The sequence below is a fragment of the Danio aesculapii genome, chromosome 8 (assembly GCF_903798145.1).
Source record: "Danio aesculapii chromosome 8, fDanAes4.1, whole genome shotgun sequence".
NCBI classification, from domain to species: Eukaryota; Metazoa; Chordata; class Actinopteri; order Cypriniformes; family Danionidae; genus Danio; species Danio aesculapii.
The window spans coordinates 14,130,617-14,147,379 of NC_079442.1; the positions used below are offsets into that span (position 1 = coordinate 14,130,617).

Below are 16,763 nucleotides of genomic sequence, written 5' to 3' on the forward strand. Positions count from 1 at the left end.
GAGGCCTGCATCAGAAGGGAACACTGTGCCAAGTAATTGCGCCAGCATTTATGAAACGGATGGTTTTGAAATGTGGCCTCATAACTCCTCAGTAAGAGGATGAGATGGCCCTTCTGTCTCCTCTGTGAGTGTGTGTCTTAAGATAGGCCGCTGTATTTACTCATCATTATTAACAGAACTGCTGCCCTTTTCTCCAGCTGCCATCTAGAAAGGAAGGCTGGCTTTTGGTGGCTGCCTCAGCTGTATGTGCCATGCGCATCCATATTTATACACTTTGTGTGTGTTTGTACTGGTTTTGGAGGTTTACAAGGACAGTCATTTGTTTAATCACATGGTCATATTACCTAGTTTTACTTTATTGAGGTGATTCATGAGGACATGTCTTCTGCCTTGTAAATCAAAACGCTTAGAAATTATACTTGAAGTTTTTTGATATTTAAATTTTACCACAGGTTTCCTGTGAGCGTTATGGGTAGGGGTGTGTTAGGGCAATACAATACGCGTTTTTTTGCACATCTGAGTGTGGTGTCTCTCAAGTTTTTTTTTTATCCCTCCACTTTCGCCTATTGTTAAAGTTTGTTCCTCGCCACTGGCTTGCTTGGTCTGGGACTTGTGAAGCTGTGCATTGATGAATTTGCTCATCGGTGTTTGGACTTTCAGCAGTGAAAATTAAACGCTGAACTTAACTAAACTGAACTTCAGCTCTGAAAACTGGACTGACACAGTTTCAATTTAATAGAACTCCTATGTTACGCTGCTGACACAATCTACATTGTAAAAGCGCTATAGAAATAAAGATGAATTGAAATTAATCGAATTTTTTACTGTTTAAAATGCATTACCCGTATGGAAAGTCATTGAAAACTACCAATACCAACATGTGTATGCTTGTGTGTGTGTGCTGGTTTTGGTGGTTTACAAGGCCAGAAATTGATGATGACATGGTTATGATCTAGTTTTACTCTGTTGTTGTGGTTTACTGGCCTTGTAATTAAAATGTAAAAACCATACTTAACTAGGTATTTTGACATTAAAATTTTTCCACAGGTTTCCACTAAGGGTTGGTTTTAGGGATAGGGGTAGGATAAGACCATATACTAAGCTATTTTTACTTATTATAACATATATAGAGAGAGACTCCTTGAAAATCACCACTACCAACATGTTTGTGTCAAAATAGAGGTTATTGTGGTTTGTATTTTTTTTTCAATGCTACCTGAGCATACAACACACTCTAAAAGTGACTATTGGAGTTTGGCTTATCAAAATTAACAAGTAAAAATCCCACATTTAATTTTACGTAAAATGTACTTATGCTAGTATATTTAAGATTTTCAATACATATATCTGTAGCAAAATATACTATTTATATGCCCTTAATTCTTTTGGTACATTTGATTTGAATATTTGAGAATAGTTAAAATAGTGGTATTGGTTTTAATTTAATTTATTACTTGTTGTCTTATCAATATTTTGTATCCTTTTCACCAATTTAGGAAATTAAGTTTCACAGAGTAAATGGTAAATAAATTCAGTAAAAAGCAAATTATTATTATTATTATGCATCATTGATTTTGAATAACAATTGAATCCATTAAGAAATTTTCTTAAATTTATCTAATTTTATGATTCCATTTGATCAAATTATTCATTCATTCATTTTCTTTTCAGCTTTATCCCTTTAATAATCAGGGGTCACCACAACGGAATGAACCGCTAACTTATCCAGCATATGTTTTACACAGCAGATGCCCTTCCAGCCGCAATCCAACACTGGGAATCAAATTATTTGAATATACTTAATTTTTTTAGTAACACTTATTTAATTCTTTGAGAATATTTTAGAAATTTCACAACTTTTGTGAAATTTTGCAAATATTTTGAGTGTACAAATGTTTCACCCAAAAATAGTGTAGATCACAGTAAATGAGTATACAGTAGTACAGGGATATCAAACTTACTGGAGGGCCGCAGCCCTGCTTTGTTTAGTTTCAACCCTGGAAGTAAACTGTGCAGAGCTGTGGCTCTCCAGGAACTGAGGTTGGCCCCATGTGGTGTAGTATACAGTGCTCAGCATTTATTAGTACACCCCTCACAAATCTTTTATTTAAATTAATATTTTCTATAGGATGCTATAAAATATTATATTTATACATTAGATGAATCAGTACTAAAGCCAAATCTGGAGCTTATCTAACAAAATAACTAATGATAATGGCCCAGAAATTAGTAGCTCAAATTTATATGTTAGGCAAAATATGAAATACGATTTTAAAAAACAGCAAAAATCGAGAGAAACAAACAAAAAAAAAAAACGATTTTGTTAATTTTACAGTTTGTAATTTTTGAATTTTGATTCATTTAAATGTATTATCTTTTTATTATATATATATATATATATATATATATATATATATATATATATATATATATATATATATATATATATATATATATATATATATGTATCTATTTTTATTATTATTTCTAAAGATGTTCAGTGAATAAAATATTATTTTTTATAAATATATCGGTTTAATAAATCTGATTTGTTAAAATGCACCAACATATATATGACCTATATTCACTGAGAAATGAATAAATATATTAATTTTCAAAATGGGGTGTACTCATTTATGCTGAACATTGTATATGAGTACACAGTATAATGAGTGTGTTGAAGCAGAAGTGCATGTGTTGAGCTCATATTGGCACATACTGTGGCTTTGTACAATATATTTTAAAAGCCGTTTATGAATAACTGAGCACCACCAGAGCAAAATGAGGAAAATTAAGTATGCCTCAATCTTTAGCATCAGAACAGGGGTCCCGAACATATGTTCCATCCAGCCAGAGGGATAAACAATATTGTAAAATAAGAAAAATCATGAAAATGTATGTGGTACAATGTTTTATTTGAGGCACACCAGACAGCTTAGGATGCAGAAATCTAAAGGACTGTTTGATATTTATCGCCTGCTGTAATGTCATAATTCTGTTTTTTAGCAGCGCGAGAGCATTACACACTTCTTGAGTGCCCACAAATATTTACTGCAGGATGAAGCCTGTTAGAATGAGCCCATAATTCAAGATGTGGAGGTAAAAATGCCTTGTAAGAGTTGTTGTTTTTATATTTATTTGATATAAGTATCACATGGACAAAAGTGCCATTTCTATCATTTAATCAGCATGATCACAAACGAACTGACTTTTGAAAACTATTCGATAACAACAAAAAAATATTTTAGTATTAGGAGGAAGTCATTCTATTATGGAGAATGTTGCAATGTCTTACAATAGAAAATGACAATGGCAGTGTTTTATATAACCTTATGAAACTGAACATTGCCAATAGGTGTAACCAGATAACATGATGAATAAATATAAACATTATCATCATTATTTAAGTGTTATAGTGGTAATGCTAAAATAAGGATTGAAATAATATGTATTAAAAATGCTAAAAAATGAATTGGAACGCTGAATGCTTAGCTCCGCCCCTTTGTGTTTGCGGATATGGTTGAAATGTCTGAAGAGATACACAGCATGACAAAATGGGAAGGGAAAATTGAACGATTAATAAAAAATTAATATAGAGAAAATACTTCTGTTAACTCTTTCAAAAATAACACAAAATTAAAAATTTTAAGATATAACATCAGGATTTTCCAAGTGATGGGTTGCAGCTTCAAGGGCATATGCTGCTGGATAAGTATGCTGGAAAAATATGCTGGATAAGTTGGCGGTTCATTCCTCTGTGGCATGCCCAGATTAATAAAGGGACTAAGCCGAAAAGAAAATGAATGAATGAATAACATCAGGATGACGAAGGATTGAGCGGATTTATGCTTATTTGAGTGTGATGGAGTTTGCATCTTGACTTGTTCACTGATGTCATTGTGTTCATGTGTACCTATTCGGAATAAAAGAATAGTACATGAAAAGAACAGAGCAGGTTTTTTTGTTTGTTTTCTTGGATTTTGTATTTTTTTCCCAGATTCTCAGTTGATGGCGAGTCTCGCATGTGCAGATTTCAAGGGACATAGCGGCAAAGACTAATTTCTTGGAAAAAGGAAAAAGGACATTTCATTTTCATTTCTTCTATATTTCTCTTCACACAAGTAAATTGACTCCTAAAGTTTCTCATAATTTTAAAGAAGACTTGAAACATTTTGTGAGAACATAATAGAGTAAAAATTAAAAATAAGTAATTAATTCATTTTACTTTGTTTCTCAGTGAAGTGGAATTTAAGCTTGATGTTTTTAGAAAAAGTTGATTGTGGCTTCATGTAACAAAAGCTTTTGGAAACTGTTGATACGTTTGATCTCTTATTGTTCATATTGAATAAAACTGTGAAATTGACAATTTCAACATCATATAAAGGGTGCCCCTGGGGTAAACAGTTGCTTTGTTTTTATTCCTGTTATTTCTTTTGTGTGTATATAATACAGAAATACATTGTACAACTTAACTTTTTGTCTCTGTGAGTTATTCAGCATCACCACTACCTCCTGTCCCATTCTTGGTAATCTTCTGATCTGAACTGTTTGGTCCTTTATTTTTTCAAAGTGTAATGGGAATAAACATTAAAGGATAATTGACACTAAATATTGCCATTATAGATGTACTCAAAACAAATGATACTTCATGTTTAACAAATATTTAGACCGATATAGACAGTGTGCATTGAAAAGTGGTGGGATACTGAAATTCTCAGAAATTGCTAAAACACTATTTCAATTCATTGTATTTACAGTTTTTTTACAATGGCTATGACAGTTTTTTTCAATACATTTAACAAGTTTCCTAAACTCTTAACCAACCAATACACCTAAAACACACAATTGGCAAAATGGTTAATTTCATGCTCAAAATCACACATTGTAAACTAAACCCCAAAACTAATGTTCAGAATACAATAATAAACTCACACAATACACCATGTCTAACAAAGCACTGCAAACATGTTTCAAAATCAAACAGTTATTCAAAACACTAACACATGTTCTGTGACAAAAAACACTCTAATCAGCTGACATTACAGATACTGCATTGTTTTAAGTATGTGTCAGGTCTATTTGAAGCCTCTCTGCATTTTGTGTTGTTGGTTTTAGTAAATGCATGCAATTTATTCCTATTGCTGCCGAAATTCAATACAAAAAAATGAATGACCATCTCAGAGTAGCTTTATAAAATGAGGTGTATGTAAAAAAATAAAAAAATAAAATACAGACACAGAATTGCTGCAGTACATACTTTATTGCAAATGGACATTACTGCAAGATATACACACAGAAAAAGCTGTTTATAATAAAAAAATTATAATAAAAAAAAATAAAGTGATTTCCTATTCTGCCTGGTCTTCTGCATTTGGCCACATGTTCTCATCCACATCACACCTGATATCTTCTCTGGCCCGGCACAGTGACTGTGGCCCTTTGGCCTGTTATGTTTCTCCCACAGCGACGTCTTTTCGCTGAGTTGAAGCCAGCCTCATCAACATAGATAATTTCATGTTGGACTTGATTGGCCTCCAACTCCATGACTCTCTGAAAATATTTGGACACAGTGTATGTGAAAGCTGTACTGTACTGTTTATCTACTGTATGTACTAATGAACTCCAGGTTTATAGAGTAGTTTACATCAAAGCACACTGCATAAACCGCACCTGGACGTATTGCTCCCGGAGTTCTTTGGGCTTTTAAAAGGAATACTGAGAGCATCAAAGCGTCCTCTTTTAGAACATATGATCATGTGATTGGAAAGACCTCAACACCTTGAGTGTGGTTTCTAAATGGGAATCTGCTGTGATTTATATATTTAAATAACTGCGATAAACTGTTTTTCATTGGCAATGGAATAAAATACAGGGGATATATTTGTGTTTCAATTCACAATATGAGCAACTGTTCACTTTGACTTTAGCCTATATAAGTTCTGTTCAGAACATGATGTCATCTGTTCTGACTTACCGTGTTAAAGCATTTGTAAATTTGACCGTAAAATTACGTTGTTTTGGTCTTGGTTGAGTTTGTGTGTAAAAGAAGTTCAAGCATTTTAAATTAGTTTTAACTGGATGCATTTTGTATTAAAGCAACAAGAAATGTGTTAATTGTATAGCCTACAAAGGCTACAGCCTACAATAGGCTGTTGTGCTAACTGTGTTAAGAGTTTAGAAAACTTGTTAAATGTATTGAAAAATCTGTCATAGCGATTGTAAAAAATTGTAAACCATGTTTGTAGAATATACACAGAAATTAAAAACTGTAAACATCATTTGGGAAATATTTAAAAAAGAAAAAAATTCAAAGGGGGGCTATAATTCTGATTTCAACTGTATGTTATGAACTGTTAAAGGGTAAATTATCCAAATGTCTTCCTATCTATCTTGGAAGAAAAGTTTTATTTTTAAATGTTTCAATAATTTTCTCACATATTTGTTGGCAAACTGGTGATCCTCAACCCCTAAAGAACTAGACCTTTCTTGGATGCTGCTTTTTCACCAAGTCATAATAACACCTGACCTGTTGACATCACCTGTTTCAAATCACATCATTATTTAACCCATTGACCTGATTTCTAGCCTTAAATTGCTCCTGTGCCAACTTTTTTCGAAATGTGTAGCACAAACCAAAATTGGAATATGTTTATTTTGATATAAAATCATGAGGAACACATTAATGTTTGTGGCATTGTCTGCAATGAAATACAAGTCATAGTAAATTTAGAAATCACTACTTCCTTTCTTATAACATTACATTATACATATTACATACTGTCCTAAATCTTTATTTATATATATATATATATATATATATATATATATATATATATATATATATATATATATATATATATATATATATATATATATATAAATAAGATAAAAAGGTGAGCTAAAGTTTAAGAAAGGGTAATTTGCATAAAATAAGTTCTATGACAGTACATAAATCAGAATGTGGAAGAACTTTGTGATGAACTGATTCATCATGGACAGTAATTTCATGTTCATCACCTGCTTTTAAAGGCAGATGTCAATATATTCTAAAGGTACAACATCAATTTTAGTAATCAGAGTATATTAAGTATATTAACAATATCAGTTAATAAAAAATATTTTTAATATACAGTAACTAAATTATATCACACACACATAATATATGGTTAAACATTATAAAGTTGCCTATTTATTTAATTTTTTAAAGAATGTATGTTTAACTAAAGACGTTTCCAAAGAAGGTTTTGTCAGATCTGTCAGAAATTATAAAGAAAACCCACACACACACACATAAGTAGTTATACTTTCAGTCTTCCGTCTTAGATAACAGGGTGCTGTTTTCATCTTGAACATCTGTAGTGCTGTTAAATGTGAGAGAGCCAGTAGCACTTTTATCTTTTCATTCAAAGGTAACCAGTAGAACAACTGAAAGAGATGAGAAAGACTGGGAGATTGCGGAAGCCAAGATAAAAACGCTGCACTGAAATCTAAAGACATGGGCTATTTAATTGTGACCCAAGTCTGTGTGGGTGAACATTTCCGTCAAGTCTTTGTTTTAAACCATAAACTCAAGGCGATGCTTAAACCAGAACTTACTACAGAGAGTCAAGGCTCGCTTTTCAAAATAAAATATTTTGCTCAATATAAGCTAGAAAGATTTCCCTGTCAGTCCATTTCAAATATACCTAGTGTGTTTTTCTCGGATGCGCTGTATTGATTTTGGTAATCTGAAGTTTACGAAGGTGTCTAGAAAAGATCAATGTACTGTTCTTTCCCTGCCTCTCCACCACTGACATGCTCTTTATTTCTTCTCTTAGGTGTCAGACAGGTGTGATTACGTCTATGTGAATGGTAAAGAGATGAGGGGACGGGTCAGAATGCTGGTGAATTTCACGTACGGTTACCTGAGGGCCCAGCTCGAGGTGAAAGTCTGGATTCCTAAACTGCCCCTGCACATTGAAGTTTCGGATACAGAACTCAGTCAGATCAAGGGCTGGAGGATCCCCGTAAACCCCAACACCCAGAGGTACAAATCTTTATGTTGAATTGTGAGAATATCGGCGATTGGCAGGCTCGCGTTTAATCTGCATGCACAGGGAAAACTTTCCACAGAATTCGAGAACCTGTCACTCACAAAGTTTTGCACATCTTAAAGTCTGGTTTTGTATCTGGTATGGCCAGGGGTTTCACCTGAGGGTCTGTGAATGTACAGCAGGTGTTCTGTGGATAGATATTTTAAACATATATTGTAGTGTGTGTATTGAACAGGTTTTAGGAAGATTCATCCTTTTTCTGAAGTTTAGTTCAGGTTATATTGTGTTATGGTCTTTAGCTAAGTGGTATTTCAATGCAATCTCTCAGCAATTTGTAACCTTTTACAAAAATTGTTTATATGTTTAGTATGCTCATCCTCCAAATGATGGTTGGGTGTAAGGGTGGGTTTGGGGCACTCCTTTATTTTAAATATGTTCTATTTTCATTAGAATTTAATCATATTAATTAGTTTAAGCCACTTTTTTGACAGTTTATGAAGTCGTTGTGTTTTCATGTGAGATTGCTGGTTATTTTGTATAATTTTACAAAGGCATTGCAGGAATAGTTCACCAAGAAGTGTTGTCACAAATCTATAATGCTTGCATTCATCTTAAAACTACAAATGAAGGTCATTTTAATGAAACCTTCACTCAAAAAAAATATTTGATTGTGATTGTGATTGATTATAAAGTGTGTTTATATAGAGAGCCCTGAGCTCATAAGCTCCTCGAGCCCGGGGCTCCCTCCTGTTTGCAGGGTGAGAGGGGAGTTTGAGCTTAGGTAGATCTCGAAAACTCCACTGCTGTTTGAAGCTAGTGAGCAATTATGGATTGTTATGAAGAAATAACTACTTACTAGGAACACTTCTATAGTGCCTATTTGATTTGAATTAGTCAATTAGCTTAAGTTGCATGTTTTTGGATGGTGGGAGGAAAACGGGGGACCTGGGGGAAACCCACGTGGGCACAGGTGTGAGCTCCGCACAGAAACGACTGGCTTGGTAAGGACTAGAACCAGTGACGTTCTTTCTGTGGGGCAACATTGCTAACCAATGGGCTGCTGTGACACCCATCTAGGAACGGAGGAGGGGGAGGAGGAGTAGGGGATGAAGGGGGGATTCTTCAAAACGAAGATGACTATGCTATGGAACTTAGGTTATTTATGGAAACTTAGGAATCGTCTGATTGGTGAATCCTAAATTGATAATGCAGGACCAGCTGTAAGCAATCATAAGCATGTGATCCTCTCGAAATCAGTTTATAAATAAACTTCACTTAAAATGAGCTGAAAGCAATTCTAGAGATTTCGTTGGGACAACGTAATTGTTATATGTTCAATCCACTTAAATTTGTAAAAATTAAAAAGTTAACTTAATTCCTTTATGTTGTTCCAACACAAATTGATTGTGTGGAACCCAGCATTTTTTACAGTGTTTGATATTTCTCTCTATTGACAGACAGAATTAACAAAACCTTAATGCTGTTAATTGTAGCAATTCAGCTTAACGGAAGCTAGCTCAAAGGGACTAGTTATTATGAATAATTATTATTAATATTTTATATTAATATATAGTTATATATCAGATTACGTAATAATGCAATTTATATTGTGGCTGTAAGATTAAAATCAAGGCTATTTTGTTCAGCAATTGTTCTTGTTGTAATAAGTCTCCGAATGTTGTATTTAATGGCCACATAATATCTTACATTAGAGCAGGGGTGCTCAACCCAGTTTCTGGAGATCTACCTTCTTGCAGAGTTCAGCTTCGAACCCTGATCAGACACAACTAATACACAATTTTATGATTTTAGCCCCGATTTTGACTCTCTGACAGGTTTTGAGAAATTGCTGACAAATGCCTGAAATGACAGGCAAATCATTGCTGCTGTTGTGGATGTTATTGGGTCCCAGCAACAATCATTTTTCAAAATATATTTTTTGTTCATCCATTTATTCATTCATTTTCCTACAGCTTAGCCCCTTATTTATCAGGGGTCTCCACAGCGGAATGAACCACCAACTATTCAGGCATATGTTTTACGCAGCTGACATCCTTCCAGCCACTGAGCCACAATGCCACCCTCTTTTTTGTTCAGCAAAAGAAAAAACTACAAACCACATAAGGAAGAATATAAAAATAGCTCATTTAAATTTTTGGTGAACTATAACCTCAAGGAAACCTGAAAAAGTGTGAATTTAGCACAGGAGGAGATGTCTATCCCTGTCAAACACAAAACCTACAAAATGACCAGATATTCTGACAAATCACAGCAGTTGTCAGTGTAAATCCACCAAGTATTTTCAGAATTTTAAAAAAAGTTTCAACTTTACTGTGAAAATCCACTAAACTCCTCAAATCAATTTGTACTGAGAGTGGTGCAGTACGAATAATGCGAGAAGCCCCACACAGTCACAGAGAAACAGATCTTACCAGAAGCTCTGGAGTGTGAAACCATTAAACAAACTCTCTGCTGGACAGTACAGTAGTGCCGTGAATCCTTGATAGAACAAAGGATGTGATACAAAGGATGTAATAGGTCTCCTCCTTGGCTTTGAATCAAATAATGTTGTGATTTTTCTTCCAGATCTGGTCGTTTTGCTTCGCTTGCCTTTAAGGCTTATGGAAAAAAAAAAAAAGTGAAATCCAGAGTGCACACTGTGGAGCTTCATTTAGAAAATATCACTGCAGCTTCCTTTTATTTCATTAACAGTCATTACACAGTGCTCTTCACTAATAGTTCTTGGTAAATTTGAGCAGTAGAGGCTGTGGGGGAAAAGTTAAAATTGTTAATCAAACATTTTTGATTTTTGATCAAAATACACACCAAAAACTTACTTGAAACCCTTTCAAGCACTTTGTGGTGATCTTGGTGGCATGGGAAACTTTGTATGCCAAGATTCAACCAATTTCTGTAATTCACAAGCTCTGGTTCTTGGAGATTTTTTTTATTTTTGGTCTCTGTGTCAAAAACAGAGTGTGTTGGAACAAAATAGACACGTTTCCTCTTCAAAGATTGATTCATAGCACTTCCACTCACTTTTCTTCTGCGTATTCCCTGCTTTTATCAGGGGTTGCCACAGCGGAATAAACCACCAATTACTCAAGAAGGGTATCAATTGAGGTCAGTTCAAGCTCCAAATGGGCTGTTCAGCTCCAACTGGATGGGACTTGAGTTCCAAGTGGGCCGTACAAACCTCCTGGTCTTTTCATTGATTTATTTAAATTACTTGTACATCACATGGAATCCAACCTAATGTGTTTAATTAAGGTCTAAAGCTACGGTCACACCGGGCTTTGTGTGTGCGAAATTCTGTCGTGCGGCACTCCGAAAACGGGTGGGATTAAACAAGATGATTAGACATTAAAAAAAGCGAGCGATCGCTCCATGCTAAAAATTTCTGTCCAGAGAGGTCCTGTTTTGATCCTCGAACGGTCTCACACAGTCAAGTGATGCGATTTCGCAGGTCAGAGTTCACCAAGCTGAAATAATTGATGCATCTTAGGATAGCAGACATATCATTTATATTTCAAGCATTACCTGTCATCAGTGATAATGCAAAGCAGCATTGTGTCACACATTAGCTGTTGTAATATATCTGTGGTTGTGTGTGTATGGCCGAACATTAGACAAACACTTAGTCTTTACTTTAACAAGTTCAATTCAACTAGCAGTACAATTTGACTAATGTACATAGTTTTTATGCTAATCTTAATAAGCATATGAGGAAAACCTATTAAATGAGACCATTTGAATTGAATATTAGCAAATTGATCATATTTGTTACACCACCAGCACAGCGTGTCCCAGATAGCATACGGATGTGGGCCACTTTAGGCAGTTATGCTGCACTGGTGGTATTCCTTCGGCCCAGACAAAATAAATGTGAGCCTGAAGTGGGCCACCTGTACAATGGCAAAGGGGGCCAAAGATTCAAATTCATATTTGTGCCATTTAAGGCAAAGATTTGGCACTTATGAGAAAATGTAACCTGAATGTGAGTCTAATGTGGCCCATGTGGAAAATGATAAATTTGACCCAAATGATGGCGGACAAATGTGGGCCACAGTTGGCAAAATAGTGGCAGGGTCATTTAAAGGTAATCTGGGTCTAAACCTAAAGTGGCTCACACGTGTAGATGCAAATGTGGCCCAGTGATCTTAAGACATATGTGGGCCACTTTTGGCAAATATTTGGCACAGTAAGTTCTAGCTATTGCAGCTGTGAACCTAATGTGGACCAGAGAAAATATGGCAAATGTGGCCCAGTTATCTTAAGACATATGTGGGCCACTTTTGGAAAATATTCAGCACAGTACACTCTGGCTAATGCAGCCATTAGCCTATAGTGGCCCAGAAAAGATATGGAAAATGTGGCTTAGTTATCTTAAAACAAATGTGGGCTACTTTTGGCAAATATTTGGCACAGTTAGCTCTGGCTAATGAGGCTGTGAGCCTAAACCGGCCCAGAGAAGAAATGGCAAATGTGGCGAAGTTATCTTAAAACATATGTGGACCACATAGACTAAAGTCATTATCATGGAGAAAAGTGTTTGCTTTAGTTAGGCTCATAGCCCTGAACCTCTTGATATAAATTTTCTTTTCAAGAACTTTGCTTGAAAAGTTTGTTCATTACAGCAAACAAAATGAAGTGAGGCACAACCTGCGATGAAATAATACAATCAACTGATGTTTACCAATGTTTAATCCATTATTAGAAGTAATAGACCAGATCTGGGCCAGAATAAAAGCAAACTGTGGTCCAGAATAGGGTCAGGTCTGGTTCATTTGGTTGAATTCAGGCTATTATGTGGTATTGCTTTGGCTTATTTGTGGCCCAGATCTGACAAACTGGAGCGGACTGCCCTAGAGCCATCATTCTATTCAGTATGTGATCCAGATGTAAGTGTCTGGTAGGGCCGGATCTGGGCCAGAATAAAAACAAACTGTGACCTAGACTAGGGTCAGTTCTGGTTCATATGGTTAAATTCTGGCTGAAATGTGATGTTGCTTTGGCTTAATTGTGGCTCAGATCTGGCAAACAGGAGCGGACCGCCCAAGTGCCATCATTCCATGCCCTATAGAAGTGTTTGTACAACAAAATACAGGTGGTATAAAACTGATAAAAATGAAACGATCCTTGAATATTTACAAAAATAGAGCTTTAATAAAAATTGAGCACTTACCGACATATATTTCAACATTTAAATCAACCACAGAATTAAAACATATATGTTACTCTCGACCATACACTGAGAGAAAATCAAAGTAAATCTGAATGTAGTACTTTAAATGTTGACAAGGTGGCAGGTCAAAACCTCAAGTGGCTAGACGCGACTGCACAACAATGATAGTGGCTCAAAAATATATGTTTTAGCAGGCTGAATCTCAGTATATTTTTGGCATCAGCTGACACCCATGGTCTAAACCCACCACAATGCTAAACCCAACCTCACAGTAACCTGTAGTTTTTTTTTTTACCAACATCTACAACTACCACCACTCTAAATCCAACCTACTTGTGGTGTAAATCCCTCCCACTTGGAGGTTTCCGGGCTGCAGGGATACCTATTTGAATTACTCTGGCATATGTTTTACACTGCAGAGACCCTTCCAAAGAGTACAACCCTCAGTGCTGGAAAACACTCACACACTATCTCATTCACACACTATGGCCAGTTTAGTTTATCTAATTAACTTGCATCGCATGTCTTTAGAAATGGGGAGAACAAACAAACTCCACACAGAAAGAACTTCTGATCCAGCCAAGACTTGAGCATCTTGCTGTGAAGCAAGAGTGTTAACCACTTAGCCACCCTACACTGTAAAAAATCCAACTTGAAAAGAAAGTTTAAATTATGTGTTTTTGTTTTTTATTATTGTTGTTTTTTGTTGGTTTGGCAAAAATCTGTAAAACTGTCTGTACAACAACATCCCACATGTTTTTGATTTATTTTCATGAACAACTCAGGAAAATCCTGTAATCAAATGTTCAAACTATTATTCAAATGGAGGAACCAGTTTCTGGTTTCCTGATTACACACACACACACTCATAATGGACTGATTACTAGGACTATAAAGACACCTTATTTACACAGACTCATAGCTGAGTCTTGTTTTTCCCTGTGAAGCATTACAAAGCATTTTCCCTGTTTGTCCTGCCATGTTTTGATCCCTGTCTTGTTTACAGCTATTGTTGTTTTGCCTCCTGTCCTGTTTCTAATTCTGTGTCTAATAAATGTTTTGTTAACATTTGTCTGTTTTAGGTTTTTTTTTTTTTCTTTTAATTGAACTATGTTTTTTTTTTTGTTCTGAAAATGTATTATTTCATAGAACCAATTTTCACAAGAGTTTTTTTTTGTTCACTCAACTTCAGGCATTCCAATTCTGTAGACAAAAAAAGGTTCAGTTGGCACAACTTAAAAAGTTTCATTACAGAGTAGTTCACCTCTCATAATAATCTTATGTCAACTCAACTAAGTTTTTTTTGTATTGCTAACAAATAATTTAAGGTCAGTGCAGCTGATGTATTCAAAAGTCGAGTAAACAAGAAAAACCAAAAGGTAATAAGCATTATGTTTTGTTATTTTTATTTTATTTTTTTTTTTTTTTGTACTGGCTTAAAATTGCTTACAGTGTATAGCACTTCCAGGCAAGAATTAAGATATTCTAGTCAACGGGATGATGGCAATGGCCTTTTTTCTTACAGCCACTTTCCATTCTGTGAAGCTCAACAATTATTTGCCATAAAGCTGTGCTTTTGGTTTTACCTATTGTAACAAATGACTAGTTCCTTTCAGAAGGTCTCATCCCTATGCCCTAATCCCTTCATTGAGTTTACCTTATACTTTTAAGAATGACAACTTCGAAGAAATTGTGGTATAGGAATGAACCCTTCCAAATGTAACACAGTGTGTGACACCAAACAACTTCCCTGTCAAAGAATTATGGAGGCCCAAAGTGTTCATCAGTCGTACCCTTTGAAATCCTTCATTCCAAAGGGCCCTTCGAAGTGGCCAATTTTGAGTACTTCAGTTTGAAAAGGCAACTCAATATTCTACCCATGATTGTTTTCATTCCAAACTGCCCTTCGAAGGCCGATATATACCATTTGTAACACACTATTTTTTTTATTTTGGCTTGTTCGTTACTTCAAATTTATACGTCTTTAAAACAGAAGATCATGGTTAAACAAATTTCTGTTACTAATCACCTTTGTATACAAATGAGGCTCAGTGGTTAGCACTGTTGCCTCACAACAAGAAGGTTGATGGTTCGAGTCTTGGATGCTCCAGTTTCCCCCACATTCCAAAAACATGCGGTATAGGAGAATTTGGTAAATTGGCCATAGTGCATGTGCGTGTGTGTGGATGAGAGTGTGTATGAGTGTTTCCCAGTGCTGGCTTGTGGCTGGAAGGACATCCACTGCATAAAAAATATGCCAGAGTAATTTGTGGTCCATTTATTCATTTAAAACGGTCACACTTTATTTTGATGGTTCATTTGTTGAATGAAAGTTACACTGCAACTAATTCTCATTAGATTATAAGTAGACTGTTAGGTTGGGGTTAGGGTTAGTGTAGGTTGACATGCTCTTGCAAAGTTTCTTAAAGTCAGTTAAATGTCTGTTTAGCAGCTGTATCAACAGATATTAAGCAGACAGTCTAATAATACTCAAGTGGACCATCAAAATAAAGTGTTGCCTTTAAAACATATGCCAGAGTTATTGGTGGTAACCCCTGATAATTCAGGGACTAAGCCAATGGATGGTAAGTGCTCAAATGAATTCATAGGGGTGTCAATAATTGTGGTATACATATATTCATTTACGAGGGAATATTTTAAGCAACGAAATAAAAAAAATGTTACACAATGAGTCCTTTTTTTATCACAGCATTATTTGCTCAGTGTGGCAATATTATTAGAGGGAACCGTACAGATATTACATTATGACTATCTGCATAATATATCATTAGCTACCACATGCTGCCAAAAGTGCTGACTTATAAGAGCATGGTTGCCACAAGACCTTTGAAGGTGTTCTGCAAATCCTTTAAGTCCTGTAGGTTGCAAGATGGCACACTGATGTGGCTTGATATTGTTGATCCAGTTTGTCCCATTGATGCCGTGCCATTATAGCTTGAACCTTGTCAAAGTCATTCACATCCTTGCTGGGAGATAATCAAAGATATATACCTGCCTCTGGTCATATTGTTTAGACTCATCAGCATATAATGCTTATTAGAGCTACATGGTTTCATGTTTGTATAGGGGTGTGACAATATATGAGTTTACTGGTGTTCTGTTAAGTGTTGTTATTGCTAGCATAGGTGTACTAAGAAGAAAATTAGCTTTTAGGAGTCCTGGGGTTGGCTAAAATTTTGGGATGTCTGTCAATCTGTGAAAGCTGCCAATCCTACAACAGCCAAATTGTTTGGGTCGATCCTTTCAAACCCATTACAAATGCTCCCGGCTGCAATTTCCCAGCATGCAGCGTTAATATTTTGTAGCCATTCGAAAGTGAAGTATGGGAATACATTTCACCTTTCTCCTCATAACCCACAGGGAAGCATGGGCTTGTGAATTCCAAATAGAATAAAGTCAATATATAAGATTTCCTGGAGGTATGGAGGCAGTTTCCTTTATGTCTCCATTTCCACATGTCCCATGTGGCCCTGTGATTCGCAATGCATGTGAGAAACCGAGGATACAGAATATAAAATATGAAG

The 16,763-nt window shown here is 35.4% G+C and overlaps 1 protein-coding gene across 1 annotated transcript in view; it reads left to right on the forward strand.

Moving 5' to 3' along the window:
* Nucleotides 1-16,763, forward strand: part of si:dkeyp-14d3.1 (transmembrane protein 132C) — a 556,433-nt gene that overhangs the window by 485,667 nt on the left and 54,003 nt on the right. Inside the window, exon 6 of the mRNA XM_056463261.1 lies at nucleotides 7,818-8,026. Coding sequence (XP_056319236.1) covers nucleotides 7,818-8,026 — 209 coding nt within the window. The remainder of the gene's footprint in view (nucleotides 1-7,817; nucleotides 8,027-16,763) is intronic.